Source organism: Prunus persica, chromosome G3 (genome assembly GCF_000346465.2).
Source record: "Prunus persica cultivar Lovell chromosome G3, Prunus_persica_NCBIv2, whole genome shotgun sequence".
NCBI lineage: Eukaryota > Viridiplantae > Streptophyta > Magnoliopsida > Rosales > Rosaceae > Prunus > Prunus persica.
This window is the reverse complement of record NC_034011.1, coordinates 25,295,074-25,317,540: the sequence shown is the minus strand read 5'-3', so window position 1 is coordinate 25,317,540 and position 22,467 is coordinate 25,295,074. Positions and strand designations below refer to the sequence as shown.

Genomic DNA, 22,467 nt, shown 5'->3' with positions numbered 1-22,467 from the left:
TTAAATTTTATTTTTTTTTCATTTCTTATTACTACATAATTTGGATTCAATAATGGAAAACGCAAAAATCAAGGTAGATCCTGAGAATAATTTTTGAAGGTTTGACCCGTATATAACAAACAATTGGGGTCTTTTGCAACAAGTTTAGGGTCAACCAAGACAATAACGTAAAATTTAAACATTCGTCCAGTTAGGTAATCTTTTCGCTTGCATCCAAGTTGTGTTTTTAAGTAACAAATATGCTCTCGGAACTAAGTTTATTGCATCACGTCATTGTGGATCCCTTTTTTTTTTTTATTATTTTTTTATTATTATTTTTATTTTATATAATGTCAACTATGAGTTCGAAACTTGGAATCATAATGCCCACGTCAACGAATAAACAATTTTGAAGTATATAAAAAATAAAAATACATAACATAACATGGCACATATGCGAAGAGTCCCCAATCTGAAGGAGAAAATTTCTGAAAAGAGTAAGGAGTGAGTTTAGACATTACTTATCGAGATATTTAGTCATATACTCATTTTTAGCACTAAAACTATGAATAAACTTTACACCATTTAATTTCTATAAATAAATCCAAAAAATAAACCCTACACCTATTGAATTTAATTTTGATTATTAAATTACTTTGATGCCTCATTAAATGTTTTGGGCTTTTTTATAAGGTTTTGGAGTTAGATTTGTTTTAAGAAATCAATGATAGTTTTGTAATTTAAAAGAAGTTAAAAGCCTTTTTATTATGTTGTAAATGAGCTTTGAGCGTGTTTCTAAAGTCCATTTCATATAAGTTTTTTTATTTTATAATTTGGGCTCCTATATTACGTATTATAGTGAATCTCCCTTGTTTATTTTAATGTCAAAAGAACTAACAAAGCAAGTTCACGTGCAAGATAGTCAAATTTTCTTTTTTAGGTTGAAGCAAACAGCTTTCTTCTTCTTCGTCATCCTCCTCCTTTCCTCCTCTCCTCCTCTTTGCTAACGTGTGGAAGTAGACTGAGTAACCACAAAGAAAAGTGAAAATGACCCTTTCAGCAAATTATAATCATGAAAAGCTAGGAGGAGCGTTTAGCATGCTGATTGCGAATTTGCAATGGCACGTCTTGAATAACCCACATGATTAGTATTTAGTATTCACATTTCATGTGGACCCCAACTTGGGATGGGGGGGACCCCTCTCCAGCCTCAACTACCAACCATACCTAGAAATTAATCGAATCTATTAGATTAATTTAGAATAATTTTGAGTATAGCTTGTATAAGAGAAGAGAGAGTTTATGGTGAACTAGCTGCAGCATTTGTTGGAAAGTAGGCCATCGTCCAACATGAAGGGGCAGGCATAACCTCTTAAAATCTAAGACTTGTTGGTTCATTAATTATATCATCTAGGGTAGAAGTGACATGGACACGAGGGATAAATCAGATAAGATGATGACCATGCACCAACTTGAGGTTGGGCCTCCTAGAGATTCAGGCTTTAATATTCAGCAATGAAATAGCATGTTGCAGACATGAAATTCTAATACAGATAGATTCTTGGTCTTGCACAATAAAGAAAGAAAATAAATATCAGTTTTCTAGGATGTTTTATCAGCAAATGATACGAAAAGATAAAGGATGTTTGTCAATGCGTTGTGGTATAATGCACGTTTGAACATGTATATATGCTGCAAAACCTTAAATATGGAGCAAGGTATATCTCTGGTAACTCTTGTAAGCTCACATGCTATAGAAGAATAAGTTCAAAAGCTTTAACTAACTATGTCTACCGGCAAAAAGGGGAAGCAAGGGCAGAAAATCAGTAGAAGGAAATAATTGAGATCATAGGGGTTTTTTTTTTCTCAATAGGATCATGATTTACCAACCTGAAATTATCAGCACAACATGTGGCGAGACTGAAAACATAACTTGTAACCAGGAGACTTTAACTTGCTTAGATAGAAACATGCCTTTAATTGAGCAACAAAACCAATCCCCAATTCTTTAGCTTTTCCACAGAAGTGATTCTGAAAAGGATTCTCCAAAGTCTTCTCAGCTTGCTGGCAACAATCATCCTTGATTAGTTCAACTCAAACAAGATATTATCTATACAGGAATATACCCAAAAAAAAAAAAAATAATTTTTGGGTAAGACAGATCTCAAATGAAATAGCAACTTAGCAAGTGAAGCTAAGGATTACCTGACCACTCCCCATCTGATTTCCTCTTATGTATCAGCAGCACCAAAAGTCTAAATTGATTGTATAGAGGCCAGGCTCCAATCAAAAGGGGTTAAAAATAGTGTAGAGCCCCATCTTTAGTCGCTTCCCTGATTAAATTAGAGCACTTTAGCAAATCTACAATTTATGAAAAGAAAAGGACTGGCCTAACAGCTATCAGAGTTCTCAGATCCTTCACATAGAAATTGGAGGAAACAGGGTTACATTAATTTCTGCATGTATGTATAGATAGAACATACATCTGACTCCCGAGTCCAAAATGTGGATACTATCATACTGGTAATTTAACTTTGTTGCAGCGAATGCACTGGTCACTAAGTACAATATCTACAGAATAACGAGCAGAACTACGCATTTACAGTTATAGGGGAAAAGTTATAAAACACAGGCTGTGGACTTCGAAAGAGGTTCATGATTTCAAAATTCCTCTTTCATTCATCTTGTTCATGATCCGGGATGCATCATTAAGTCTGTTTGATCTTTCATAGATGCTGGCAACAACAAGATGCAACTCCTTCTTGTTGATGTTAGGATCACACATCAGCCTCTTAAACAGTGCCTCTACCATCTTAAAATCCTTTCTTGCACCATAGAGAGTAAGCATCTGGAAGTGAACTTCATCAGAGAAAACACAGCCTTCTTCCTGCATCTCCCTATATAAAGCATCTGCCTTCTCGAATTCCCGTAACTTTCCAAAAGCATTGAGAACTAGATCAATCACATTCGAAGCAGGAAAGTATCCTGCCACTCTCATCTTCTCAAACACCTCAATGCAATTTGCGTACTTGCGGTTTCTTGAGAAAAGATCTATCATGCAACCAAAGACGGATATATCCTTCACCTCCCCAGCATCAAAAGCCTGGCGGAAAACCCATGTAGCCTCTTCTATGCGACCAGCTCCTGCAAGAATGGTGATTGCAGTCTCCCTAGGGATATTGTCTGGGCGCTTGAGCTCATGAAGTAAACGCTTAGCATGAGCAACCAAGCCTACTCTCTCATACGCCACAATCATTGTCTGATAAAGAACCTGATCAATCTCAACCCCGGAGCTCCTCAGCTTTTGAAACAGCATTGCTGCCCTATCCAGTTTCCCAGCCTTACCCCATATAGAAATAATCGTTGAGTATGTCATTGCATTTGGCTGAATCCCACTGTTCTGCATTTCTTGCACAAGATTTGTAGCTTTTTCATGCTCAAGGGACTTCCCGTAAATCTTAATCATCGTATTGTACGTGACAACATTCTGCTCAATATCCATTCTCTGCATCAATCGAAAAAGATGGATGGCTTCCCCAAAAAGCTCAGCATCGCCATAAACCCTCAAAAGAGTATTGTAACTAACAACATTGGGTTCAAGTCCCATCTTCCTCATGCTCCAAAACAACCTATCAGCTTCCTTAGCCATATCGAGCTGCCCGTAAACATCAATCATAATATTGCAGGTGGTGAGATCAAGGGGACACTTAACCTCATTCATCTCAGAGAACACAGACAATGCCTCAACAAACTTTTGGTTCTCAATATACATACTTAGAAGCGTCGAATAACTAACTGTATCCGGCAAAACACCCACTGCCCTCATCTCTTTGAGCAGAAGTCGAGCCTCTCTGAACAACTTAGCCTTCCCAAACACATTAATCATCGAGTTGTAAGCCACAAGGTCCGGCATAATACCCAGCCTCTTCAACCTTGAAAAAATCGATATCGCCTTAGAATAATCACATAACTTACGCGATAGCTCAATCAAGTTGCTATACAAAACAAGATCGCCTGAGACGTGGTCTTGTTCCATCTTTTGGAGCCAAGAAAGCGCAGAATCAAACATACCCGCCTTCCCAAAAGACGTAATAAGAGTTGAATAAGTGTACCTATCGGGTGCAAGCGCCCTTTGGCGCATTTCCTCAAACAGGCCGTGTGCAATCTCCCACTGTTTGGCGCGAAGCACATTGCGTATCACAACATTGTAAGCGAACACAGAAGGAGTGTACAGAGCTTCCTCGTTAATCCAATCGAGAATAGCGAGCGAGCGTTGCCAATCAGGCTCGCGCGAGAGCAGCGAAACCATGAACCTTATTGAGAGCTGCCTCCCTTTGTAGGTTGACATTAGAGAATACAGCTCTTGCTCGTTTTGGGTCTGACCGATTGATGACAAGAGCTCGTCCATGTCAATGCTGTGGTCCAAATGGGAGGGTCCTTGCTGATTTCTGGGGTGGCGTTTCTGGGTAAGTTGGTGGGAGGGTGGAGAGGACGGCGTCGTTTTGAGTTGCGGCGTTCTCCTCCAGACATGTTTGGTTGTTGAAGAAGCTGAGAATGCAATAGGCGGGAACCGGGCTCTGGGTTTTCCTTCGCGCCCCTTGAAGGTGAAGGGTATGGAGGTGTAATTATGGGTTTTGTTGTGGGGCAGTAATGGAAGAGAGAAGGAAGAAGATATGCCGACTTGCATGGTTGAACAAGATTTGATTACATGTAAACGAAGACCGTTTATCTGTGGATTTGATTTTTCTTTTTTTCCTGGAACCAAAAAAAAGAGGCTGTGTTTGGCTTCTTTCTTTCTTCTGCTAATTACAGACAGAAGCGGGGCGACAGTGACGACAAGGAACGTACTAATAATACAGCTCACCCCAAACACAACTTAAGACTAGAAATTTGCAAAATTGAACGATTTGCAAATGACCTTGTTTATTTTGTCTTTTAGTAGGGTAGAATCGACTTTACATATTCTTCAAATTTGCAAATTTTCACATCTTATTACTTTGCCGAACTTCATTCAAAATCAAAATCTATGATAGTTGTAAGGAGTTTGTAGCTCAAGTTAATTGGCTAAAGGTAATTACTTTTACGCGGGAGATCTTGTGTTCGAAGTCCCTTTCTTCAATATCGCTTGTATTAGGGGAAAAAAAAAAACCTACAATAGTTCGTTCGGACATCAATCAATCATCATTTTGGTTATGGGCTTCCTGTGATATTGGATAACAATTATGTAAAGTGGAAAAGCCACAAGGATAATTTCTGGGCTTCCAAATTATTTTTGGTACAATTTTTTCGATATTACAAGTATTTTTGGCAAAAATGCGAACATAATTACAAAAAATAAATATCAATATATCCAAGCAGGCAAGTGAAAATGAAAACCAAGGAAAGATTACAAGAAAAAGCCAAAAAATGTAGAGAAGAAGATGAGCAGCTCCAGTACAAATGGATTGTTTAACTGCCTTCTTGTGCATGAAGCGGAAGGAGCAGGAGAAGGAACAGATTTTGGATGGGAAGAGGATGTAACGTTCTCTTTGGAGCAAGTGTAGTTGCAGCGACTAGGCCTAACAACTCTATATAAACCGGAACTGGCCAGGATAAAGATGTCCTTTCTGTTATCCTGTCCAAAGGAGAATATGAACCCCAGTGCAGGGAGAGAACTTCCTGCCTCGGCACTGCACTGGATAGGAGAGTCCAGAGCACAACTCACCGGAATTTTAGTGCTAGTGAAGTTTCCGCTGTCTTCAGGAGTTTCTATGCCTGTCCATATACCGCCAGCAAATAAATCTGCATAAAGATATCTGCAAACATAATTTGCAGACTGATTAAGTTAAAGATAATTTTATGAAGTCTTTTTGGTTATCGAAATCGGAAATGGTTGGCTTACCTTCCATGCATGCATGGATCTGTTGTGGATCGGTAAAAGTAACCGCCTATGATGGATGCAGATCCTTCAGCCTTGTTCACATCAGAGTGGTTGTATCCCATTACAGGGAAAATTGGGTTAATGGAGGTGGCAGATGTATTTCTTCCTGGAGATTTTGGGGGATTGTACGGAGAAGGACCCTCATAGATACGCCATCCATAGTTTCCACCCTTGGTGATTATATCAACCTCTTCATATTGATCCTATAAAACCATTATTTTAAGCACTGATGATACCCGGAACAAAAACGAAAAAGGATAAATGTTGAGAAGTTTGCAACAACAAGAAAAAGAATGTGCAGAAAACATGCACGTGTCGAAGAAAAAAGAGCTATACATAGTGAAGGTAAATGAACTAATGAAAGCTTAATCCTTGGTTGAGGGACAAAATGTGAGAATCATATGGTTTGCAGCCCCCCCTGCATGGATAGAGAACATAATGCAATCATATGACCAGAACTCTTCTCAAATCTGACCAAGCTATTGTATTTTTGGCTGCAATTTTGTAAGACATCCTTCGTCTGAGGCATATAATGACATGCTTTAATGCATATATGGTTTTCTCAAAATAGTCCAAAATGGATTAGCACCTACTCAAAAGAACATATAAAACATCGGAAAATTAGTCTCAGTTGCTGTCCCGAACCTGACCAACATCTGCACAAAGGAAGTAGGAAGGCCTTTCGAGATCAAAACTACATCGCCAAGGATTTCTAAATCCCAAAGCCCAAATTTCAGGCTGCAATTCCTTATCCTCAGAAAATGGATTATCTCCAGGAACAGAGTAATTTCCCCACAGGCCAAGGTCGGTAATTGTCATTGCACCTGCAAACAAGTATTTGCATACATGAGAAAGAAAAAAAAACACACACACACACACAGAGAATATGGTGTCCTGAAGCCTTGTAAGTTTAAGTCATTACTCACTTGGCAAGTTATCTATGTCAAGCCTCATAATCTTTCCAAGCAAGGACTTCTTGTTTTGTGAAAAATTGTATGGGTCGCCTATGCTCCCACCATCTCCCATCATGAAGTACAGAAACCCATCTTTAGGTCCAAACAAAATTTGACCTGCATGATGGGAAGTAAATGGAAGGCCCATAGTGAAAATTCTTCTGACTTCCAGTGGTTTTACACTAGTAACCTGAAATACAGACCAAAACAGTATCAATTAGGATCACTGCTGACAATTACAAGAAAAAACTATTTAAAATTATGCAGAAATTTACCGAGGAAGGTTGCGACGTGGTACCATTTGCAGTGAACTCTGCTATGATACTGTGATACTGGCATGGCTGGGCACCATTATCAGAACCCAGCTTTGAAGGATCACATCCCACATCTGAGTTACATGAGCATCTACCCGAACATTCTGGCCACTTAACCTTGTCACAGTTGAATGAAGCAAAGAAACGGCCATTTTGCACATAGTTAGGATGAAATGCTAATCCCATCATTCCAAACTCAGTATCAGCATACACTTCGTCAGTTAAATCAAGAAATGGATTTGATTTATCAATCACCAACATTTCTCCTGATCCCTCCTCAGGAACAGTTGCCATCCATACTTTACCCGGTTGGTCAGATAAGAAGACACGATTTGATCCATCAGGATGAGCTACCATGTTAAGATAAGATCCATTTCCAATTTTTTCAAGGCACATACCACTTGGGGGAGTTGGAATTTCAGAATTGTTTAGCAACACAGGTCCGCCGTCAAAACAGAACAACTCACTTTCTGAGGATCCACCAAATGTGTTACAGAAATCATTTTTTGACTGCCATATATCACTCAGCTTGGAAGTAGAAATAGATGGTGTTCCACCTCTAACTTGCATTGAAAATGGAGAATTTAATAGAGACACATTTTGGCATTCATCCCAGACATTGGAACAAAAGTCAACTCCACCATGTTGGTACTGTCTTGAGTTTGGTGAAACGGTTGAGTTGCAGAGAATAGGAACTTTACGAGGTACTGATTCAATCCTATATAGCTCTGCAGAAAACTGATCACATCTCTGCAAAGCATGTGGGATTCAAATACACATGAACTGGTGCCCAATGGTTCCATAACACTTAACAGCAGTAGCTAGTAATAACAAGTAAAAAGGTGCTGATACTAAATGAAAATTATATCTTTAACGAAGTTATACGATTCTCTTACCGAGCAAAGTATCGATTTCACAAGAGAAGCACAACCAAGATCAGAAACATCCATTGTTTTAAATAGATTCTGCAATTGCATATCCTCAGTAGAATTACAGCAAACACTACCATTGTATTGACAGAAAGTAAGTGGGGCCTTTGGGGTGAAGGGTGACCCTATTTCAACAAAGCAGACAAAGAAACTAATCAGTGACTTACAAAGAAATGAAACTTTGAACCAAACTAATGAAAAGGATTAGTGCGTTATAGGAATGCAAAATTCTGTCTTTTTTGGCACAACCAAACAAAGCATTAAGCCATTAACAAAAGAAAAGGAAAACCAGATAAAAGATGTTAACAAAGAAACACTTACTCATATTAGTACACAAGGGATGCGAAGAAGAAAAATCAGTGAGCAGCAGCAGCAGGTTACAGAACACGAAGACGACAATAGTACTAAAAATTCCACTCATCTTTCAAAACAAAACCCACCTCTCTTTCTTTCCAATAGAGAATTGAATGATCCGGTTACTGTACCATCAACCAGTGGCCCAAAAATGAACAAAACAAATAAACAACAAAATGCAATATTCTCCACAGAATCAACTACCCAGTTGGTTTTCTCTCTCTAGATTTTCATGGTTCCAAATATATGTTAAACTAAGAAGGTATCCTTACCCCACTTCAAATAATAAGTTCAATTATTCCATAATAGCTTTGGTGCAAATCAACCCTGGGTTGTTGTCTTTATCCCCAGAAACAGTTGACGTTTTCCTTTTTTTGAAAATCCATGGATATTAAAGATCAGGGAAATCAATAAAAATACAAACTTTATATAATAAACAATAGGAATGCAGCAACTTCTGGCTGGTTCGTCATGGTTGACTTTACTCGACAATATCGGACGTACAAGAATAGAATGCGGCAAGTTGACAATTTGAACTCAACGACCAAATGATATATGCCTTAAAAGTTAAGAAGAAAAAAAACAAACCAAAACACAAGTGGGGTTCTGTTTTGTCAGATAAAAGAACCAGCGAAGACAATACAAAGAAGCCGAAAAACAAAATCTTTTTTCTATCTGATTCCATTTGATTATGTTAATAAGAAAATGAAGAAAAACCAGCAATTTCTGTACTCCCCAGACAAGTTGGGGAGGGGAGAGGACTTGAAATCAGTCATTCCTTGGCTTGTTCTTGAGAAATCCTTGCTTCATTTTTCTCTCAGGTGTCTTGACATTTTGTTCGGAAATGCGACACAAGCTGTGTAGAAGGGTGAATTGAAGCATGAATGGCTTTGTTAAGTTGGTGAGTCACAGCTTGGAGCTCATACAGAAGGTGCTATCCTTGTGCCTACACGGGCTCAGCCTCCATAGAAAGAAATATAAACATATTTTTATATTTAAAGCGTATAGCCGTGCGGCTATACTTTCTAAATATATTCGAATATTTAAATAGTACAGCCGAGCGGCTATACTTCTGCAATATATTTTAATATTTAAAATAGTATAGCCGAACGGCTATACGTTTTAAATACGTTCGAATATTTAAATATTATAGCCGGGCGGCTATCGAATATTTAAATAGTATAGCATAGGAGGGGCTATACTTCAATATTTTAATATTTAAGTTTTAAATAGTATAGCCGCGCGGCTATACCTCGTAAATAATTCGAATATTTAAATAGTATAGCCGAACGGCTATACTTCTTCAATTTTAATATTTAAAGCTATATCTCGTAAATAAATTCGAATATTTAAATAGTATAGCCGTGCGGCTATACGTCTTCAATATATTTTAATATTTAAATAGTATTGCCGCTCGGCTATACGTTTTAAATGTATTCGAATATTTAAATAGTATTTATTTAATATTTAAAGTTTAAATAGTATAGCCGTTCGGCTATACATTATATATATATATATACAAATTAGAGCTAAAGAAACCCAAAAATCAATCAAAAGATTTGGGTTCTGCTTCGATTCCTACACTCTGAACTTTCCCTCTCTGCGTGGATCAAGCTAAGGCTTGGGTTTTCTCTGATCGGCGACGTCATCCACGGAACGTCACTGTAAGTTCCTTCTTGTTTTTTCAAAAACTTTGACTTCTCATTTTCTGAAATTCACAGTTCAATGTATTTATTGATTATTATTTCAAAATCAAGACACACTCATAGATATGCTTTGCTTTTAGACTATTCCGTTTGGTTTCCGAGAAATTGGAATAGAAAGTGAAGTATGAAGCAGGTTTTGTGTGTTGCTTTGGTCTCTAAAGATGGAGGTGTTTCGTCATTTAAATTAAAATATCACTAAATTTTGATGCAACTGTGGTGGACTTTGTATTTCCTTCATGTTTACATGTATTTTGTATCTCTCTGAATTTTGATATGAAACTAATCATGCTTTGTATTTGGAATAATATTTGTTTTACTTGTGAAACGTTTTCAGTTTTTTACAGGTTGAAGCGGTTACAGTAAGTAGCACCTATCAAAAGCATTGTTGGACTCTTTGTTGCACTTACACATGATGAATTAAGTAGGATGATGAGTTGGGTTGTCAAATGAGTTTAAGGCTTTTGATAATGTTTTTGAATGATGAAATGAAACCATATTGGAGGATATATGAGTTTGAGCCTAATTAAACTGGGATTGGGCAGTTTGATGCTAATGTGAATGTAGATCATACAAGTAGTCATTGAGGATGGATCATGATGGTGACATTGATATTTTTTTTCTCCAATTGGAACAACAAGAATCCAACTGCCTTATCGCTGCTCTAGTTGGAATTTTGACTATAGCCAATGGAGGAGAAATATCAATCTAAGTTGGATGAAAGCAATAGCCAGGTCAAAGAAAAATCCAGAGGCAGGTCACAAAGTTCCTATAGCTCCTCATACTTGGGTTTTAGAATCGGTATCTTGTGGAGAGAACTTGAATTGCTGTGTTTGCTTAAAGTCCATGAGCCCTTCTCAAACTCCTGGGCTTATGACAGCTTCAGACAATTTTAGTCCGTTGCAGCACCTCACCTAAGCTGCTCTTCTAGTGCGCACAAGGATTGCAAGTGTGTATCCAAGCATGTGATGCACCAATGGGCTGTCCGTTGGAATGAGGTAACATATCAACCTGATGAAACTTCTTTCTGCAGCTATTACATGGGTCTTTTCTTGGTGGATCCCCAATGTGCTGCCTGTGGTGTCAAAGACTGGTACATGTGGATTGCCACAGTAGCATGTCCAATGAAACAGGTCATATTTGTGATTTAGTTCCATTCAGAACCCTCTTCATGTAAAGGAATTGAGCCAGACTTCCGCTGGTGGATTTTTGAGCTCCATTACTCAGGGCCCCAATGAAATAGCATCTTCAGTACGTGCAACTATTAGGAGTCAGAGCAACAAGTCCAAGCATGGAAATGAAACCTCTGTTGACAAGGGAAATAGTGGTAGTAATGTCCACAGAAAGCGCAGTTGATACTCATCAAGCTGTTAATGGTTCTCATGAAATTGAGGAAAACCGTAATGATACTGTAAATGTGGATTTGCAGCACCAAGATGGTGATGTAGATAGGAAATTGGATTCTAAGCCTAGTTTCAAAAGGAGCTCGTCAAGCAATAAGAATGATGAAACAAAAATCCTAGTTGTTTGATTTGTCACCAGATGCAAGACCCTTGTTAGTTTTTACTTTTTATCAACAAGAAGAGTGGAGCTCAGTGTGGGAATTCACTGGGGCAACGATTGAATATTCTTCGCAATCCTGTTCAGGTTTGATTTCTCTACTATCTTGATTAGTTGGAAAAATATATTTGCCTCCATTTGTTTAGCCAAGTGAGGTCTTTAAGTAAGGTTTAAGGTTTAAATTTCTGTGGTTTAAAAGTATAATTAAAGCGTACAGCCAGGCGGCTGTACTCTTTAATTATATTTTAATATTTAATGAGTATAGCCGCGCGGCTATACTCTGTAATTTTATTTTAATATTCAAAGCGTATAGCCGGGCGGCTATACCCTTTAACTATATTTTAATATTCAAAGAGTATCGCCGCGCGGCTGTACTCTTTAATTATATTTTAATATTTTACGAGTATAGCCGAGCGGCGGTACTCTGTAATTTTATTTTAGTATTTAACGAGTATAGCCGCGCGGCTATACGTTTTAAATATATTCGAACATTTATTTTTTTATTACTTTATTTTATATTTATTCGAATATACCTATTTTATTTTTATTTGTTTAAAAAAAAATTAGTTTTTTTAGTTTAATTATTTGTAATTAAGAAATATCTCAGCCTTATTTAATTACTAATTATATTTCAATTATAATTTATTTAGTGAATAATTAGTATTTAAATATTTTAATTAATTTCATAAATTACTCAATATATAGTAATTAATTATTTTAAATTTTTTTGTTGAATTTGTTTTAAAAAAATTCTTTCAAATTAGTTTGTTTAGTTTTACATTTGTAATTAAGTAATATATTACCCTTATTTAATTACTTTGATTAGTAATTAGTTTTAAGGTATTATTTCTTTAGTCAGTAATTAGTATTGAAATATTTTACTTAATTTCAGAAATATTTTAATTAATTTCAGTCTCTATGAATAACATACTGTTACTGTTAATTGGATTTCTTCTGTAGGAAAAAAAGGCAACAAAAAAAAATTTGTCTGGACTCGAAGGCTTGCACAAGGGCAGTCAATTAAGATACAGCTCTTTGCTGCATTCCCTGTTCGGGTTGATGGGGAGCCTTGTACATTGGCTATATCCCATCATGGCCAGGTCTCTCTCTCTCTCTCTCTCTGTGGACAAAATGATGATTAGTTTCATGAAATTTAGGCTTTACTTGCGCTAGTTCCTATAGATTCTCTTCCAATGACAATCAGTTTATATATAAACCTTTCTCTACTTTGTCATATTGTCTCATGTGGTGGTGTGCAGGCCTTCATGTTGAAGAGGGGCTGAGGAGCCCCTTGGTCATGCAGCTGCCATTATCACTGATGTTCTTGAGAATGCCGAGCCCCTTGGTCATGCAGCTGCCATGTAATAAGTGCTGTGCAGAAGCGAGCTCTTCTTCAAGAAATGGCTCTGAGGCTGACTTAGAAGTTTCCTTCTCTTTCCTTCAGAAATATTGACATGGTGTATACCACCATATCACCACATGAATCTTTCTTTTTTGTGGTTTTGATAGGATGCTTCGAGTTGAAGCATGGTTGTAAATGAACCTTGTTCAACATCAATGGATTCGTTAAGTTAGTGAGTCACAGCTCGGAGCTCATACGAGTCATATAAGGCGCTACTCTTGTGCCTGCCTGGGCTCAACCTCCATAGAAGGAAATATATACGTATTTCTATATTTAAACAGTATAGCCGACCGGCTATACTTTTTAAATATATTCAAATTTTCAAAGAGTATAGCCGTGCGGCTATACGTTTAAAATACATTCGAATATTTAAAGAGTATCGCCGGGCTGCTATACTTTTTAAATATATTCGAATATTTAAATAGTATGGCCGCCCGGCTATACTTTTTAAATGTATTTTAATATTTAAAGACTATAGCCGCCCGGCTATACATTTAAATATTTACAGAGTATAGCCGCTCGGCTGCTCTGTATTGGAATACAAACACTCTGAACTTTCCTTCTTTGCATGGATCAAGCTAAGGTTAGGGTTTTCTCTGATCGGCGCAATCCATCTCCACGGAACGTCAATGTAAGTTCCCTTGTTTTTTTTACTTTTCATTTTCCGAAATCTTCATGGTTCAATGTATTTATTGATTATTATTTCAAAATCGAGACACACTCATAGATTAGGGTGATATAGTGGCGGTGTTCTCCTGCCTAGCGCCTAGGAGCCCGCCTAGCGCCTCGGCCGATTTTTCGAACACTGCTGATGGCTTGATACAGTTGAATAATATGTGCCCGATTTTTAGTGGGAAGGAAGAAACTACTTAGGACCAAAAGAAAAGAAAAAAAAAACTTACTAGAACCTCAAATTAACTAGGATAAACTTTGAAATGGCCATTGTGGGGCAATCGTGTCCTCAACGTTGAAGTTTATTGAATTGGATACTACATATATGCATTACAGAGCTTCAGCAGGTGGAAGGCATAATTACCTCCTCTGAAAGTTTATTTTTTCTGTAGCACATGCAAAAACAAGTGCAAAAACTAGTGGATATGCAAGAAGAACAATTGCTACAACTCCTAGATCATCATAGTTGTACCCATAAATACTTCCCAAGAAGGCACTGATTGTCCTTTGCTCTCCATGCACTACTATTTCCTTCTCTACATCTCCATACTGTGAAGTGAGAGCACCTTTTAAGGACCAGGCAAGAGGGCAAATCCAGTATCCCCAAACCCACCATACAGGAATTTTCTGCAATAGGGAAGAAAGTTTCAAAATCAATTGCATGGAAACTTTCTCAGGGTTTTCGTATACTAGTATATGCAAACTCCTTTCATGTTGAACAAGTAAAGAGAGAGTTAGCTTACTGGTCCAGGTAAGAGGAAACCCGAGAACAAATTGAACATAGTGTAGCAGAAACTTGCCAATACTGAAGCCACTTGATAAGTTGGGGTCAGAGAAACAAGCAACATACCGAAGTAATTGAAGTAGAGGAATGTAGAAAACATAGCATAGAAATACCAAAATACTTTGTAGAGTGACCATTGGAAATCTATGGCTGGATACGTAATTGTCGAAAACAAAGCTGCTTGTATCAATATATATGGAATTTCTATGATCACCTGCAACATTTGGAAGAGTTTTGTTAAACCCTTTATAGTTTTGAATCTCATATCAAACTTTGGAGTTGCTAAAATATTATGCTCTAGGAATGAATTTGGAATGTACCTGTGAAAACGAATATGCCCACGACGAGTACATTCCAGCAAATCTTTCTCGGTATACAACATTGCGCTCAGTAGCTATGAATGGTAAAACAGAGGAACAATTGCCAATTCCCATGCATTGAAGTAAAACAAACATTGATCCTAGAATGTTGAAAAATTCCTGTTCGCCATCTCTTCGGAACAAAGGAAAAACTGTGTTTTAGATGGTAGATATATTAACCTCTAGTTTAAAATGTGACACCAACATTTTTTTTCGTTACTGCTAGGTTCGTTGATGGTCTTCTAGTAATTCATTGATGTAAGAAATTAAATGATATTATCTCTGTTAAATGGACTTACATTTTCTGTCCTTTCTGCCAAAGAAGTGCTCCAAATAACAAAGAACATGCAGCAGTAAATATCAATCTCCCCAGGTTATATCTCGGACTTCTCCAGTAGGAGAGATGCCGCTTCCATAGGCATGCTTTGAATTGCTCCCATCCATTTTGTGGAAAGCGAGTAGAAAAATGTAATTCCTTTGAGCCTTGTTCTGGAAAGCTGAGTTCTCTAACTAGTTCGTTGTTCTTCCTGAATAGAACAAGAAACATTGGGTTTGAGCATTAGTTAATCTAGAAACATGAGCAAGAAGTGTGCGAAAAGTAAGCATAGCATGAGCATTGATGTTTAAGCCACTGGACTGCCAAACAAACTTTGTGCTTAATTTAGAGTCTTGGAAATCTATTAATGCAAAACTTTAGCATGTTAACAATGCCTAAAAGCTCATATGTTGTATATGCTAATGCAGTAAACTCACTGGCATAGATGTGATCCTCTATAGATATGAGCAAAATCTATGGCAATTTGAGCTTCTGCAGAAAGACCGGTGACCTCTAACATCCATGTTGCTGGGTTGTAATTCTCTTTAATTTTCGGAACCCCGGGAATACCCTGTAACAGAAGGTGAGTTAAAATGCAGAGTTGACAGAATTGACCTGTGGAACTAGATTATGAAAATAAAGGAAAAGAGTGTTAAGAGTTATTAAGTAACTTACCTCAAAGTATTCAATAAGCTTACTTGAATTTTGGCCTAGCTCTCCGTAGTATATTATTTGTCCTCCTCTTTTCATCAAAATAAGCTGTACAAAGTATCAACTGATATATTATTTGCCCTGTTTAGCAAAAAATTCGTAACTTTTTTCATGTATAGAATTATATTAGTCAATTACCTCATCGAATGCTTCAAATATGTCAATACTTGGCTGGTGAATTGTGCATACAACAGTCCTCCTTGTACTGACAATATTTTTCACAGCTCTCATAACTATAGCAGCTGCTCTGGCATCTAAACCAGAGGTCGGTTCGTCCATGAATATTATGGATGGATTTGAAACAAGCTCTACTGCTATTGTCAGCCTTTTGCGTTGCTCTGCAGATATACCACTACCACCAGATATGCCAACTAATTCGTCTTTGATTTCATCAAGCTCTATCATTTGAAGAACTTCTTTCACAAATTGCTGATAAATAGATAGAACAACTCAAAACATCAGGAAATCTTTATAACTAGAAGAATTTTTTATCTTTATAAAAGTCTTTAAGGCATTCCTTGAAAGGTTTTTTGTTCTTTCCCCTATATGTTCTCGCTACAAACAATATACAGACGTGTGTATATGTATGTATGTATATTTTTTCTGAGAGATTTATAGAGATAAATTTATGAAAATATGTTCAGTTTATGGAAGCTATGTTGTTACTCCATGCTAACTTCTTGGTTCTAAGTTACAAATAGACAAACTCGAAGTATCTTTATGTCTAAGAAAACTAGCTCCAGGTCTAATTCTTAGATTTGAAGTATTATGTTTGACATACTACATGCTTTGTAAGTTTTAATGGAATCTTACAGATCTTGTATGTCTATCAATCTGCGCTGGCAAGCGTAACCAAGCCGAGTATTGTACAGATTCTCCTACTGTAATCTGTGGAGAATGTATGTCACTTTGTTCACAATACCCAGATATTCTGGCATATGTTTCTTGTACTTTTGGGTACCCTCCAATTCTAATGTCTCCTTCAATACTTCCACCAGTTTTTCTTCCAGAAAGGACATCCATCAGTGTTGTTTTTCCAGCTCCACTAACTCCCATCAAAGCTGTAAGAATTCCAGGTCTAAATGCACCAGTTATGTCTTGAAGAAGCTGTAGTCGTTGTGGAGGAAAACCTTGCTCTCTCATTTTCTGGGGGATATAAGGGTGAAATCTGAATCTGATCAGCTTGATTCAAATACAACTCTCTTGTAGAATCAGGAACTCATAAAGAGTGTACTCACCTTGGGTGTATCAACAAAGTATTGCACATTCTGAAATGATATACTTATGGGCTCAAAGGGTAAGACCATGCCTGTAAAATTTGTGATATATAGCTTGCTTTCTGATGTACAAACATTATTTGTAGTTTAGCAAATTTATTTTTTAATGATGTCAAGTACAAAAGGATAGTAAGAAGAAGCATCTCACCTATACTTGTAGCTTCTGCAGCAGTTATGTGAGTATCTACACAAGTTAATTCTTTTTCTTGGCAGGAATTATCTAAATTTTCTTTTTCCTTCAGATGGGAGAACTTTTCATGAGAAATGATAGTTCGAGAACTTCCGGGAGCTGCAAATGTCAAATGTCAGTAAAATCTTCAAAGGTGAGAATTAAATTGGTATACAGAATTAAATCTGGCATACGTTTCCTAATAGTTTCTTTGGTATAGAGATATACATTTTAAATAACTGAGTGCACAGGTGAACCCAATGTTGAAAACCATCCAAAATCCAAGTAAAGCTCCTATTGATATCCAATAAAAGCTGTCACTGAAATTGAGACCACGGTTTCCCAGAACTCGCTGGCCTATAGTGACATTTGAAGATAAAACCTGCAAGGAACAACAACCAGTGAATATTAACTCTCAACACAAATTAAGCTCCTTTATATGATTTCCTCCTTTACCTTTTGCCACCTTGGAGCATGAAATTCATTTACTGAAGCACTTATTTCTCCATATGTTAGTGGAGAAAGCCAAAAGCCCCACTCCAACCAAGTAGGCAAGGAAGCTGCATTTGGGAAATGCTTATTAGATTGAGTGAAATGGCACAAAATTTTCAAATTTCTACTGAAATCACCAGTGACATTCCTTACATTTTGGAATTATGAAGCCACCAAATAGAAACATTACTATTAAGGAGAAAAGACCAATGGTTGCTGCTACAGAGGGAGTTCGAACCAAGGATGCGATCAGACGAAAAAATGATATTGATACTTGATGCACAAGGAATAGAATAATGATTTGCTTGAAGAACCTGACATTCGATGAAAACAAATGCATTTAGAAAGCCACAAAGGAAAAAAGAAAGAGTGAGCAATTTAGCCTCAAAGAATTGATGTACCTTTCGGGCTCAGGACTGTAACCAATGACATAATAAGTAAGGGATGTCCAAAGAAAAGCATCTAGCAATGAAAATGGAATCTTTAGAATGGTAGCTGGAATGGAATAAGCCCATGCAGGATTAAAGTAGAAATCTCTTTGCTTGTAGAAGACTGCAAGTCTGGAGACAGTCATTGATAACTCTGCAATCCCATTGCTCATCAGTCTAATGAGAGCATAGAACAAAGAAGCCATGTAGTACTTTGCATGGACATCGTCAATATTCATCCATGTACGTGAAAAAACTGTCATTGTTACTAGCGCAACGACGACAAGCTGCAAAATGAAATAATCCAAGTGTGTAAATGTTTGATTATTTAAGTAGTTGTTTGGTAATTAACCTATTGTCACAACTATCCATTACCTGTGCCGACTTGAACACATGAACAAACGAGTTGCGCTTCATAAGAAGCCATTCTCTAGCAGTACATGCTTTTAATAGTTCCCATTTTCTTAATGAGTAGATGTTGAATGATAAAGCATCTTTGTGGCACTCAGATTTGTCAAAAGGCTTGCGAAGTTCCTCATCTAGCTTCTTTCCGACATGAAAATCCTTGAACATATTTACAAACTTGTCAACTGTAACATAACTGTAGGGTTGGTCTTCATGGTACCAGTACTTTGCCTGATCCTTTCGAGAAACCACCTCTTGCAGGAAGTCAGAAATGCCTTTTCTCGGTGGGCTGCGAAAACCACACTGCTCAAAGAACTCTGCAACATTATTGCAAGGCCCATGATACACAACTTTTCCTATCAAGATAATGTCATCAAAGAGAGCGAAGGTCTCCGGTGTTGGCTGAAGAAGTGATACCAAAATGGTGGAGTCTGTTACGTGTGTCAGTTGCTGCAAACAAGTAACAATCTGAAGGGTAGTGGAACTATCTAAGCCTGTTGATATCTCATCCATGAAGAAAGCTCTTGCTGGACCAATCATCATTTCCCCTAAGGGAGGAAAAGATCAAGAAACTTTAGTATATGATGAGAGTATAAACTTTAATTGTAACAATGTTATATGAACAGAATTTATCAGTAATTTGCAAAACCTGTTGTCAGTCTTTTCTTCTGACCACCCGAAATTCCTCTTTGCATTGCGTCGCCTACGATTGTATCAGCACAAATGTCTAGCCCAAGAATCTAACAAAAGAAAAACAAATTGTATCAAACTTCCTGTTAATTAGAGAAGGGGTAGGACTTGGTCCTATGAGAATTACCTTCATTATATAGTCAGTCTGGAGGGAGTTTTTCAACCCTTCAATTGAAATGGCCTGTTAGCGAAGTTGTCATCAGTGATTGCCAACAAGAAATGGACTAATTTGGAAACTTCTATTCTGAAAAATTCATACCTTCATATAAGTGTCAATGTCTGGTTCTGGGACAATTCCTGATTGCTTCTCCCTTCTGCTGACTTCTTTCATTATATCTTCAATGGAGAAAAAAAGCTTCTATATAAGACGAATTGAAACTAGTTTTAAAGATTATGATTCTTGGCCATAATAAAAAGCACAAATTGGCCTACCTGCTCTGTTTCCAATACCCTGGCAACGTGCTGAGAAGTCGAGTGCTTCCCTCACAGTCAGCTCAGGAATGTGCAAGTCATATTGACTTATATAAGCTGATGTCTTCTGAGGAACAAACTCATTGAACTTGTAACCATTGTAGGTAATTTCTCCTCGGACCTAGAAATTTATGGATACATTTATCAGACCTTTAGAGCTAGTCAGCTCATTGTTCTGTTTCTAAGTCAGAAATGTACATCTGATTGATTTTTTTTTATTTTTGTTTTTTTTGCTGTTGCTAAATTTGCCCACATATAAGTTAAGCTAGCTTTTGTATAGGTTTAGTAAATGATTAGAAAACCTTGAGAGAGTGGTTAAGTTTCCCAGCAAGTGCCTGTAAGAAAGTGGTCTTCCCACAGCCTGGAGGGCCAAGCAATAGAGTCATCCTGCATGAAATACCACTCCATAAATCTCTTACTTCTTCATGTCAAGAAAAATAGAAGAAAAAGGATTTATATTATTATTAACCTTGATGGCTTGATGATGCCACTGACACCTTTGAGAATCTCTAATTTGTATGCTTGAGGCTTGCAACCAATTATCTGTGTTATACCCTGTTGTAACAATTGGCATCACCTTCAGTTCTCTTTGGGATTAGAATTTTTAAATACTTAGAAAGAAAAAGTAGTATCATGACCCGTCCTAAGCTAGATTCGAACTTGAGATCTCTTACCTCTTAAAATATGATTTATTTTACAAACATTCACACAATGCAATTATGATTATTTGTTACATGAGACAGACTCAGTAACCATGTTACTTACTATTAAAATTAGCAAAACCCAAAGTTTATTTGGACTGTGGATGAAGATTAACTTCACTTAACCCTTACTTAAAGAGATGGGGGGTGATTATTAAAAAGATTTAAAATAAATCCTAAAACCACAGTCCAAGGCAAAAGTCTTTTTTCGCAACTTCCATCATGAACATCATGATAATATAAAATAAGCTAACTCCAAGAAAGATCATTCTTCCTTAATTATGCGATTAAGCGATCTTATGTATTTGTTTGCTTCTAATATAAAACAAGATTCATCCACATGTTAAGCATTGCCAATTGCCAGGTTAGCAATATGTACATGAATATATATATTTTATATAATAATAATAAGGAAAGACTTACACAGAGTATGCTTTTGAGGGCGGTCCATAGCGTTGGGATGGGTTTTCCTTGAACCACTTCGCATTCTGCCTCTACAACCAAATTTTGGTATCCAACTTCCACAGTCGGTAATTGCAATCCCACCCTAAAAATAAAATGCAAAAGGTTAGTCGGATATTTAAATGCAATGATTATGGTGATGGTGACAGTGGTGATGTTATTTATTTATTTTTATTATATGTAAATACGATATTCGAACTTGTAATATTTTTCAAGGGAAAAAAAAAGAGTAGAGAGCACTTCTAAACTAATAACTAGTTGGTATAATAATGATGAGTCGAGAAGTAATCCTATTTCATAATTTCATAAAAGAAAATTTTCTCATAGATATTCATATCACTGAGCAAGTGCAATTACCTGTCTATTCTTTGTTTGAGTTTCTGCAACAGACGGCGGTTATATCCCTCAATATCCTTGACAAGTTTCTCAATGAACACGTGGCGTTCGAGAGCTCCTAGCTTTGTGACATCAACCACCCTCTTAGTAATAGTACCTCCTCCATTGTTATCTTGCTCATCAGTAAGTCGTTCAAATGTGGGCAACCGTTGGATTGCAGCCCACTGCAACTCAGTTTCGTCGTCGTTGTTGTCGTTGATGGATCTGACGTCTGAAGTGCTCCTGAAACTCGATGCATGTTGATGAAAAGAGGTCCTCACGCTTCTTCCTATCTCTGCTGCCAAATCCATGATTTCCAAAATGCAAAAGATTCCAAGTACACAGCTTCTTCCTTCACCTCTCGGCCTCTAATGTTATTCCTAGAGTAATTAAGTACGCACAAGTTTGGTGATGTTAACTTGTTAAGGAGTATATAATGTGCATTGACTTTAGTAGTATGACAGACGTTTGTGTGTCGTATGCATTTCTAATTAATATAAATGTTCTATTTATTTATTTATCTGGCTTTGGTTTGAGATGTGAGCTTTCAAAATTTTCAAATAGAGTAATCCATGAGAGACCAAAGGCCTGCAACGGTGTTAAAAGACTACATGAAATGGAAAGACGGTTCTTTGGCTTTTTTTGACTTTTTTTTTTTTTCGAGGACAAGCAAAACGATAGTCTAAACTATAGAGGATGAGAATTTCTCACACACACAATTATGATATCATAGGGATTCGAACCTAAAATCTCTGGTCTACAAATCAAAACCTTTTTTCACTAGGCTAGACCTCGTTAGCTGCCTTGTTTTGACAACTAGTTTCCTCAGTTATAGCCTATGACGTCCCCTCGATTAAATTAGATGTATGTGTGTAAATCTGTTAGATTAATATATGTAAACATCTGTTTTCTTTATTAAGTACAAATTCAGAAACACCATTTGGCAATGACAAGGGAATCTTGTATGTGTACTTCATATCAATCTATCGCCAACATGTTTGATTTGGCCCAAGTTCCAAGTTGGCGGTGCGTAAATCCTAC

At 37.0% G+C, this 22,467-nt stretch overlaps 3 protein-coding genes and 1 pseudogene across 3 annotated transcripts; 1 reads left to right on the top strand and 3 right to left on the bottom strand.

Annotated features, from left to right (window-relative positions):
* Positions 2,366-4,830, bottom strand: LOC18783981 (pentatricopeptide repeat-containing protein At5g39980, chloroplastic). The gene has a single exon (XM_007214959.2). The coding sequence runs from the start codon at positions 4,664-4,666 to the stop codon at positions 2,633-2,635; it is 2,034 nt and encodes a 677-aa protein (XP_007215021.2). The 5' UTR covers positions 4,667-4,830; the 3' UTR covers positions 2,366-2,632.
* On the bottom strand, positions 5,216-8,692 carry LOC18782917 (HIPL1 protein). Its single transcript, XM_007217286.2, has 7 exons — positions 8,417-8,692; positions 8,063-8,220; positions 7,128-7,916; positions 6,826-7,042; positions 6,545-6,723; positions 5,861-6,102; positions 5,216-5,774 (listed from the first exon to the last, which is right to left on the bottom strand). Exons 1-7 carry the CDS (start codon positions 8,514-8,516, stop codon positions 5,366-5,368), a joined length of 2,094 nt encoding a protein of 697 aa, XP_007217348.1. The 5' UTR covers positions 8,517-8,692; the 3' UTR covers positions 5,216-5,365.
* On the top strand, positions 10,044-11,894 carry LOC109948257 (annotated as a pseudogene).
* On the bottom strand, positions 13,825-21,737 carry LOC18783105 (pleiotropic drug resistance protein 3). Its single transcript, XM_020560387.1, has 22 exons — positions 21,409-21,737; positions 21,013-21,136; positions 20,358-20,443; positions 20,191-20,275; positions 19,850-20,009; positions 19,677-19,753; positions 19,545-19,598; positions 19,377-19,467; positions 18,698-19,275; positions 18,296-18,609; positions 18,048-18,208; positions 17,859-17,962; positions 17,631-17,784; positions 17,195-17,265; positions 16,770-17,102; positions 16,095-16,385; positions 15,921-16,004; positions 15,683-15,816; positions 15,229-15,456; positions 14,891-15,062; positions 14,530-14,784; positions 13,825-14,413 (listed from the first exon to the last, which is right to left on the bottom strand). Exons 1-22 carry the CDS (start codon positions 21,735-21,737, stop codon positions 14,147-14,149), a joined length of 4,152 nt encoding a protein of 1,383 aa, XP_020415976.1. The 3' UTR covers positions 13,825-14,146.

Coding starts and splice junctions, on each gene's coding strand:
- LOC18783981 (XM_007214959.2), bottom strand. CDS start 4,666: ATGCAAGTCGGCATATCTTCTTCCTTCTCTCTTCCATTACTGCCCCAC.
- LOC18782917 (XM_007217286.2), bottom strand. CDS start 8,516: ATGAGTGGAATTTTTAGTACTATTGTCGTCTTCGTGTTCTGTAACCTG. Junction 8,221..8,416: donor TCCCTTGTGTACTAATATGA/GTAAGTGTTTCT, acceptor TTGTTGAAATAG/GGTCACCCTTCACCCCAAAG. Junction 7,043..7,127: donor CCACGTCGCAACCTTCCTCG/GTAAATTTCTGC, acceptor TCTGTATTTCAG/GTTACTAGTGTAAAACCACT.
- LOC18783105 (XM_020560387.1), bottom strand. CDS start 21,737: ATGGATTTGGCAGCAGAGATAGGAAGAAGCGTGAGGACCTCTTTTCAT. Junction 21,137..21,408: donor CTCAAACAAAGAATAGACAG/GTAATTGCACTT, acceptor TTTTATTTTTAG/GGTGGGATTGCAATTACCGA. Junction 15,817..15,920: donor AGCTTATTGAATACTTTGAG/GTAAGTTACTTA, acceptor CTTCTGTTACAG/GGTATTCCCGGGGTTCCGAA.